A 9900-nucleotide genomic window follows, 5' to 3' on the forward strand; every position below is an offset into this window, starting at 1 on the left:
TTATATCTTAAAACATGTGTTCAACCACACTCATTATAGGCAATGAATTCATGCAACAGTTGTATTATAATATGATGCAACAACCTTAAAAATCCATCTTCATGGTCATTTGTTTGATATAAATTTTAAAATATGCAGTTTTTTTATTTTAATGATAACGACAAAAAGGATAAAATTCAAAACACAACTTAGAAAGTATTTTTTTAACTCAATTAACATATGTCAATTCATTTTGGTGAGAAGCTTAGATCTAGACCTCAAAAGAATTTTTTTTCATTTCAAATTTTTTTGGATAGCTTTATTATTATTAGATGAATAATATTAAAAAATAAAAAAATGATTTTGAGTTTATAAAGGCTAAAATCTTGCAATTCACAAAATGAATGGTCTAAATTCATTTATAGAAAAGACTCATTTTGACCATATCTAGGACTCGAATTGAATTTTTTTATTTTTTTTGAGATTGATTATTGAGATGAAAAGAGTGCGTGTACAAACTTTGAAGTCATAAAAATACCACAAATATAGTTTTCTAGAAGTGTCGTTGCATTATTCTATGATACAACCGTTGCATTTGATCATTGCTCATTATAAAATCTCAAATTCCAAAAACATTACAAATCGATCAGATCTACAAAATATCAACTTGTTACAAGATACACCATTTTTAAAACTTAAAATTCTTTTTTTTTTTTTAATCTCCATATATCTCAAGGTTGAGATTACGATCAATTAGAAGGGTCTTCCACGTCCAAAAACTCTCAATCTCATAAAAACTTCCCTTCAAACAATCCTTTCATTTTCTAAATGCATTAAATCTTCTATGGTAAAGACAGAATCCGAACGTCTCAACCTCAAAACGACTTGTTGCATGACGACCAATTATAAATAGAAAAAGCAAAGCATCCCTACACCAGTGTTGAATGGCATGTGGACATCCACCGCCCATTCCCAACGACGGATGGTGGAGATTACTGGGGCTTACATCGTAAATAATGATCAGTTTTTACCTGGGGGAAGATGCTGGATGTGCCCCAAGTTGTAACATTGCCATGGACCACTGATATGGTACAGTGACTTCTCCAAAAATGACTATCATGCCCCCCAATATTCTGAACTAATAATTATTGTTGCAAAGAGGTGCACTTTTTAATGGGCTTGTACTATTACAAAGAGGTCACAATTACTCATAACAATTAGATGTCAAATTGGATTGTGTATCATGATGTTTGATAATTTTTTTCGGACTCCGATTCTGGTCATCGATATTCTCACAATCACCTAATTTGAAATCTAACAAGCAGGAGTAACTGTAACTACGTTGTATCAAAAGTAAATGGTCTTTTAAAAAATAGAGCGTGTATCCATCCCATAGTCCTCGGTGTGTGATTTAAATTTTTGCTCAATTATACGAAATTCACGTAGGGGTCCTTAAAACAGTTTAACCTGCTGATTTACCAGGAGCGAGAAAGCAACCTTTGGGATTTATTCGGCAATGGGTAACAGCTATCCATGTACAAAATTGATGAGAAAAAACAATAACATAAGGGAATTGATCCAAGCTTTTGCACAATCTCAACATTACAGTATGGGCCGAAATAATCATTTAAGTGGATCTATCATATTTGGCGATGCTGTTTCTCCTTGCACACTCCAATATGGTCTTATCAGCAGTAATGAAATACGCCGCAATAGAAGCTGCAAATCAAAAGAGGACAATACTTACCAAGAATGTATTCCGAAGGACGAAAAAAAAAAAAACTGAGAAGGTAGAAAAATGAATAGGTTTAATGGGCATTACCCACACACTTTGGCAAGTTATCGTGTTTTTTACTTCTAAAATTGACTTGGTTAGATGTTTACCATGAACAGGGACTCCAGATTCAGACAGCCAACTCGAGCAGGGGTAAGGCCAAGTTTTGAGCCAAGTCCTGATTTTATGACTTTGCCTTTACCTTATATAGCAAGTATGCACACTAGATCACTCCATTTTAAAAGTCTCCAATGCTAGATGAGTCTTGGTGGTTCATCATTGCCCTTACTTCATGGATTGACCGAATCCCTTAAGCTGCATAAACCATAGCCTGCAATCACACGGCGAAACCGTGTGGCTAATAAACCACCCTTTTGGAACCCAAACTTTACCATAGAATATGGTCACATGGCAACCCAATGTTTCGTCAAATTGAGTATCTCAAAAACATATTCTAGGTTTTCATATCATTCTTGAATGCCACCCACAAGCGACCCATCAGTAACATTCAAACAACCATATGTGACAATCCCAAATGCACACGAGGTGGAGAAGTCCATAAGCAAAGAGCAACACCCACAACCGGCTGGTATACCAGTAGGAGGACCTATAAGTAGCCACCAATGCCAACAACCTAGTTTAATTACAGGATCTGATGTACAACCAACAAATCCCACTAGTCTAACCTGTAAAACCGACTGACCTGTAACTCATGGCCAGCAACCTATTGATGCTTTCTGTAACGAGACTTCATCAATGTCTAAACAACTCAAGGAGGCCTTCCACTCAATAAATCATCGATGTACAGCACAAAAGAGTAAGTGCTTCGCGGACCTATTTGTTAACCAAGTGGAGCTTGGTCTTGTATAATTAATCATCCAAATAAGTTCAGATCAAGCTCCCCTACATATTGGGATCGAAACCCTAGATTTTAGGAAGCATGGGCTGCGATCCCTACCACCAAAAGTATCATGCTTGTCACAATCCTGCGTTCCCCGTCCAAATCCCAGTTCCAACAACTATGAAATATTTCCATTGGCTCCACCCAACTCATGCAGAAGTTGAGTAAGCAGAGGAATGCAGTGAAAAACTTTAGGGCTTAGGAAAATGCTCATATAGTCAATTTATGTAACTCGGGGTGGTGAGGAAGAACTCCTAGGAAGGAAGACAAAATTGCTTAGGGAAATCATGGGGGCTGGAGAACAATTCCATAAAAATTCGACGAGAACAATTATCACTCCAATACAACATGGTACAAGTGCAACCATATGAGAATGCTACAAAGTAGGTTCACAAAGTGTTTAGGGACTCAGCCGAGTTGACTCGGACAGGTAACTCAACCTCGGCCTATAACCGCGGTGAGTTCCAGTGCCCAACTAACTCTTGCTATAGATTCTTAAAAAATCATTAGTTTTGTTAAAGAAATCACTAATACATGATCTATAAAACAAGTTTTTATATGATTTTTATGCTTTTTATGATAATTTGAGAACTTTCTTATTATGTGATCCAAGTTTTTTTTTTCCTTAAATATTTCAAGGTAAAAAACAAAATTTTCAATAATCCACACTTTATATACTTTTTCATCTTACCTAGACTTTTCCTGATTTATATTGCTTATTACTTTTGCTGATTTTTAATTATTTTTTAACTCTTTTTTTTTAATCTTTTTTTTTTTTTTTAAATATCTTTTAGCGTATTTTGGGCTTTCAAAGGACTTGGCCACGTCCACTCGAATGCGTCTAAGTTACTAGGCTCGAGCATGATCCAAGTCTGAGGCTTGACCCGAGTTTCAAAATATCGGTTTAAAGTTTACAACATCACGAAGAAGTGATGCAAACACTCAAACTAGTCTTCTAAAAAAAACATTTTAAAAATGTGTAAGTACTAATCCAGCAATTCTTGGATGCTCGTTATCATTATGAGGATGGAATCACCCAGGGAGGGGCAAAGAAAATCGCTATGGTTGTGGCAAAAACCGATGGTGAAATGCCATGGGTCATGTCACCTAATGAGTTCAATTCACAGTAAAAACTAAAAAAGCACATGGATTCTTTCTGGATATCAATGACAACCCTATTCCATGGTTACAAGGCTATAGGTTAAATGGGTAGCTACTGCACAATCTTGAGTTTGTAGGTTCAAAACCTGTTTACCTATCCAAATAATAATAATAAATAAATAAAAGGAAAGGAAAATCCACCTTCAAAGTCTGTTATCCAAGAGGTTACTAACCATACTACAAGAAAATGGAACTATGGCAACACACAGATAAATGTGACATTCTCGATTTTGCAATGTAATAAAAAGAAGAAGACAACACAAGTGACAATAAGCATGTAAATAGAATGTCGTGCACACACTATATGCATCACCAGTTAGAATATTATTTTTTCTGCAATCAATACTTTTAGATCATTGTTAAATCAAGATATACCTATATATAAATGAATCCTATGATCAATTAGATCATAAATACCTTTTCGTTAACTGACTTTGTTGAATGAGGATGTAATGGATGTAGCTCACATGTGGAAGTTACAATAACAGGAAAGACTTTCATAGCCAAACCAATCTGCAGGACCTCATTGCATTAAATAAATCATCTTATTGGCTTCCTTTAAACAACCTACAAGAAAACTCAAGTGCAGTTCACTAATGTCTCATCTGAAACATGCGTGGGGAACTTTGTGCCAACATAGTGGATTCCCTTTTATCCCAATTGCACCTTCTCCACTCCTCAAAAGTCACCGCTATATAACCGTATGATGCTAAACAGAAACATGTCACTAAAGGAACCAACACCAAATTCATGCTTAAGACCCCTTTCAGGCACAGACCGTATCCTTGACCCTCTAATGAGGGACTTCACATGCTTGAGAGGTATTCAACCCCTGGACACTAAAACTCCCCTCTCACAAGTGCCCATGAATTATTCTTATCTTCAGGCATTCAGGCCTCATTTGGACCCCTTAATAGCCATATTTAACAAAAAGCTGACATTTTCTCCAAAAGAGCCAAATTTAACAAATAACCCTGCCTAACTATATAGGCAATCCTAAATAACTGCAGTCTTAAGCGATCATAGTCACACCAAAGAAGTCCAACTCTGGAGGAATGGAGGACAAGCATGTTTTTGTGTACTGTAGTTTTACGAGAGTCTAAGCTGTGTTTTGGGAAACAGGGGGGGGGGGGGGGTGGTTACAAGTAATATAGTCTTTCCCCGTAGATTATGACGAACGACACTGCGACGCCGGCGAATCTTAAATGGGTACAAGAAAAAAACAGTGGTGTTGCTGAAGAAAAGTATGCCCAAATGAGGCCTCACTCACAACCATTATTCTTCCACTAAAAAATTCATTGGCTCTCTCTAACAGACAAAAACCTCAAAAGAATCATGATTATGATATATTATGGGAGTACCTTTACTTGGATATTTATCAGGCAGATGTAGTCAAAAAAAGATATTAGCAGCCTACTTAACAAACCAACCAAATAGCGTGATACTTCCACTTCAATATATTCTCAACTTTACCAACGGTCCATGGATGGTTGGAGACTTGGAATAGACAATCAAACTAAACTAGCATACCAATAAGTACATTTTTTTCTAATGGAGGAAGTACCAACAAGTACAAACTGCAATCGCTCTTTCACAGAGGCCAACTACGCATATCTCAGGGAAGAACTCCAGGGGTTTGAACACTACCAAGGTTCTTCACTTATTAGATGCTTTGCGTTGCACATTTGAAGCTACTTACGACTGCAGTGATAGCATTAAGGAACAGGAGTAAGAAACATAACATCTTTGACAATATCAGACTCAAGCCTTTACTCTCTTGGTAACCCAAAAACCTTGATACCTAATATGCAAAACCATGGTTGTAAGATTGCTTTAACTTTGGTCGAAGCGGCCAAAGTCTTTGTCTAGAAACCAAAGAAAGTGAACACCACCCGATATTTCCAAAATTTTGTGGAAATATTGGTAATATTTTAAAATTATCTCAAAATATAGCCAATATTTCAGAAATAACATAGAATTCTTAGAAGAATACGAACTTAATCATAGTTTTTTTAATTCTTAGAAAGTGAAAAACAGAAGCCTTTCCTCAATTGTCCAAAGAGCCAAAGCAATGCTCTTCCCCTGGCAAATACAAAGAGGACTCAAAAGCAAATCTAACAACATTATGCAAAACAATGATCAAACTCGGCTTGACAACATAGCAGAACTCAAGTGAAGTAAACACTAGGCGTTTCCAGGTTTGATCTAGATAAGAACCAAACTAACAAAACATGCTCAACAAAATATATTCATGCAACCCCCACTTATTTGATGGGATATAAAAGATACAAATCATATATATGAAGTGCTAACAAAAAGCCACTTCTGCCAAAAACACGTTAAACCAATACAAAAGCAAAGTTTCTATACTCAAATACAAACCATGTTACCATGGAAACTTCCCTTAACAAAATGAATGCTTTCTAGACCATTATTTGAAAACTCGAGCAAGATCAGGTGGACTAGTCCGAGCCATTCATGCTTGGCGCCCTACTAAGACTTGAACCAAACATACAGGAACCGACCAAATAATCATTTAATGTTTTTTAGTTTTTATTTTTTTATTTATTTTTGGCTTGGACACTGCCGAGTCTTGATAGACTTGGACAAGTCTGTCGAACCTGATATGGGTTTGGGATCATGGCAATTCTCAACCTGAGTCCTTGTTACCAACTATTGCATTGGACAATGGTTCGATATTCTAGCAGATTTGCTATCAAGCAGGAAAGATATAAAAACCAGAGCAAGGAGAAAAGACGCATAAACTGCGGTAATCAATAGAGGAACAAATCACACAGATTAATCAACACACATTTTTAAAATACCTGCTGATATGATTAGTGCTTGTGCTGTATAGTTGAGATTAGCCTTTGCCCAAGGAATAACGCGTACACCAATCAACTGTCGATATCCAAAACAAATACCAAAAAATAATAATTAATGTAGAGGAATACACGTTCCCTATAAACTAATTCTAAAAAAAAATGGACTCATAGGGAAATTGGCTTGATCACAAGAAAAGTCGAATGACCAAGTCTTTAAACAGAAGCGAAAAGATTATTTTCTGGCAAGTTCAGAAAACATCAATGGGAAAATATTACGACCCAATTTGGGATTACCTCAGGCTTTTAAATTACGCAGCCCAAGTATTCAAGTCTTTAAACCTTGTTTGAAACATCAATATTCTCTTACCTTTTTTTGTTAAGTAATGAAAAACTGATTTTTACAATTAAAAAGCCCATAACTGAACAGAAAAATGAATAACCATGTGGGAAAATCAATATCACAGTCACTATGAAATGAAAAGCGAAAAAAGGATAAGTCTTGTCAAATATTTGCAGTAAATGAAAGGGTATGGATGAGTATTTGATCTTCTCGACAAAGAACCATCTTACTTTTTCCTTGTTGACAATTAAAACCAAGCTAGATAGTACATAACATTCCCAACTCCTGCTTTTCCCCTTTGTTTCATCTACGATATGTATAGCATTAACTCGAAATTTACACGATTGAAACAAATAACAAGTTCAATTACAGAGACAAATTATTAAGCAGCGAGAAACATTCAAGCCATTTTGTTAGCGATATAGAGCATGAGAATGAGCATGGTGAGGATTCCCATTGTTTATTAAAGAGCTCAAAATTCACAAATTACTCGGCATCATTACCCCTAAAAGGTTTAAAGCAAAAATAATCTCATACCAGGAAGAAAACCCACATCATAGGTAATAAGAAGAAAATAAGATATGAGAGAGTAACATACAGTTGGAACTGCACTTGCTACACAAGCAATGGAAGCTGCCTTGATCCCAGCACGAACCCCTTCTGAAAATCGAAAAAAAAATCCCATAAATTAAAAAACAACAGAAAGGGAAAAATGAAATGGTCATTTTGATCAAGTGTTCCGGAGAGAGAAATAAAAGATGAATTGATTTAAGAGAGAGCAGGGATTGAAAGAGCAGGAGTGGAGGGTTCACCTTCTGTGCATCGCTTCGAATTCAAGGCTCTCTGCTCTGCTAATGTGAGAGTGGATGGCTCCTGAGGAGAAGCGATCACAAATGACTCTCTTCGCCTTCTCCAAGCGTCTCTCATATCGGAAGGAAGACCCATCTCTCTCTCTCTCTCTCTCTCTCTCTCTCTAAAAATAGTAATGAGGCGCCCCCTGCTCTCTCTAAATCGCGGCGGGCACTACTTAAGGCTGCTGCCACATCTCAACTTCAAAAAGAGGCGTGCGCCAAGCTCTCTCTCTCTCTCTTCAAAAGAGGCGTGCGCCAATCTCTCTCTCTCTTCAAAAGAGGCGGCCCCAACCAAGCGCAACCGCAACCGCAACCGCAACCGCAACCGTGGCAGCAGGGCCAGCACTTGTCTCGATCTTCAAGTGTGCGATAAATCTAGGGGTGGCTACGAGTCGGGCAAGACCCGGACCCGGACCCGGACCCGGACCCCGACTCGGACCGGGACTTGCACTCGGTTCAGGTTTTAGATTCGAACTTGACTTTTTGGGTAAAAAAATTGGACTCATATCCAGATCCATTGGTTCTTAGGTCTGGTCGGGTCCATTGCCATCCTACGACTATAATTTTTCTTTTTTCCTTTTTTACTATCATATACTTATATTCTTGGCAACATTTAGAGTATTACATGACATTTATAAATACCCACGTATACCCACATTTCTTATTGTTTTAACTAATAACGGGATATTCCTGAGAAGCAAAAGTATTGGCCGCATTTATGAATACCCACATAACCTATACCCATATTATTTGGGTCAGGTTCAGCTGGATCAGGACTCGAATAGTATTTGGGTCCAAGTATTGGATCCAGACCTGACATTTTGAGTCCAAAATTTAGACTCATATCTGGACCCGAAATCAACTTTACCAATGGTGTTGGGTCCGGTCAGGTCCATTGCGACCCCTAAAAAAACAGAGGATGTTCCTTATAGTGCGCAAAAAGGCCTTCTGTGATCTCCGCTTTGTGACCATCCAATCAATTGATGGATGGTGATGGGAGCGATAGGAGAGAGTGGGACCCATCAATCCAGCTATACCGTGTTCGCTTAGGGCCAGACTCTCCATCACCCATCTGTCAAACAAATGCACGAGGACCCTTCTGGCTATGGTTTTCGTATGGTCATGTGCAGTACGCTGTAATTTACACAAATCTAATGAAGGATTAACTTTTCTGGCATGGGTTAGGCTGTTGAGATCGAATAAGACCATTTATCTATGATACAAGAAGATTCTCATCGAATGTGTAATTTGATGGCTTGGGGTATATCATGAAGCTTGATAAATTTTCTTTTGGACTTTAAATTTAGCCAATGACACCCTCAACAACTTGATTTTACATCCAATAGCTATAAGCAGCTATGACTTTCTTGTACCAAAAATAAATGATCTATGATCTTATTAAATATTTACCCCTAATTTTCTGGATATTTAAGAGGGGATTGGGTCTTCTACCAAATACAACTCAAGACATTCTATTATAATGTCCTACCACACGGACCACCTAGCTTTGAGCATACTCATGAGATTGGATATTTATTTGGAGATATTTACGTACAAAATAAAAATAAGAGTGGGTATCAGAAAATGTTATTGCACTTTTTGACAATTTAGAATGAGGACAAGTTTATATAGAACCGAGGCTATAAATAATCAAATTAGAGCCTACCTCAACAAATTTACTAGAAGAGATTGTTTTGATGCTTAAATATCCTCAAATTAATCATCTCAGCACCAAGATACGAGGACATGAGAAAAAAATGGATTTCAAGTTTTGGAAATAGTATATTTTATAATTTATTTTTAGGTCTTCAATATTCCCAAGTTTTCATAGATCTTGCGATCTACACTATTTTTTAAGCTTCAAACTTTATAAATAAGTATGAAAATATATTTTAAGACTATTATAAAGATTTATAGTGTTGAAACAACATTTCTCGACAAATATTTGAAAGTTGGCTCTAATTTGATTATTTAGAGCCTAGGCTCTATACAAACCGCACCCTTTAGAATGTGATGTGAAGAGTTTATTAACTTCGATTTTAAATTTAATTTTCATTTTCACCCCAATG

The 9900-nt window shown here is 36.8% G+C and overlaps 1 protein-coding gene across 2 annotated transcripts; it reads right to left on the reverse strand.

Annotated features, from left to right (window-relative positions):
* Positions 1-1453: 1453 nt before the first annotated feature.
* LOC18443464 (early nodulin-93) lies at positions 1454-8105 on the reverse strand. 2 transcript variants are annotated; one of them, XM_006853653.4, is made up of 4 exons: positions 7793-8105; positions 7579-7640; positions 6641-6716; positions 1454-1698 (listed from the first exon to the last, which is right to left on the reverse strand). In XM_006853653.4, the coding sequence occupies exons 1-4, from the start codon at positions 7923-7925 to the stop codon at positions 1607-1609; spliced, it is 363 nt and encodes a 120-aa protein (XP_006853715.2). In that variant the 5' UTR covers positions 7926-8105; the 3' UTR covers positions 1454-1606. The 2 variants fall into 2 exon arrangements, with proteins under 2 accessions (XP_006853715.2, XP_088723164.1); XM_088867038.1 differs by lacking the exon at positions 1454-1698 and adding an exon at positions 5250-5516 and having other exon boundaries at positions 7793-8072.
* Positions 8106-9900: the final 1795 nt, after the last annotated feature.

Source organism: Amborella trichopoda, chromosome 5 (genome assembly GCF_054954075.1).
Source record: "Amborella trichopoda isolate Santa Cruz 75 chromosome 5, AtrichopodaSantaCruz75HAP2 v2.0, whole genome shotgun sequence".
Lineage (NCBI taxonomy): Eukaryota > Viridiplantae > Streptophyta > Magnoliopsida > Amborellales > Amborellaceae > Amborella > Amborella trichopoda.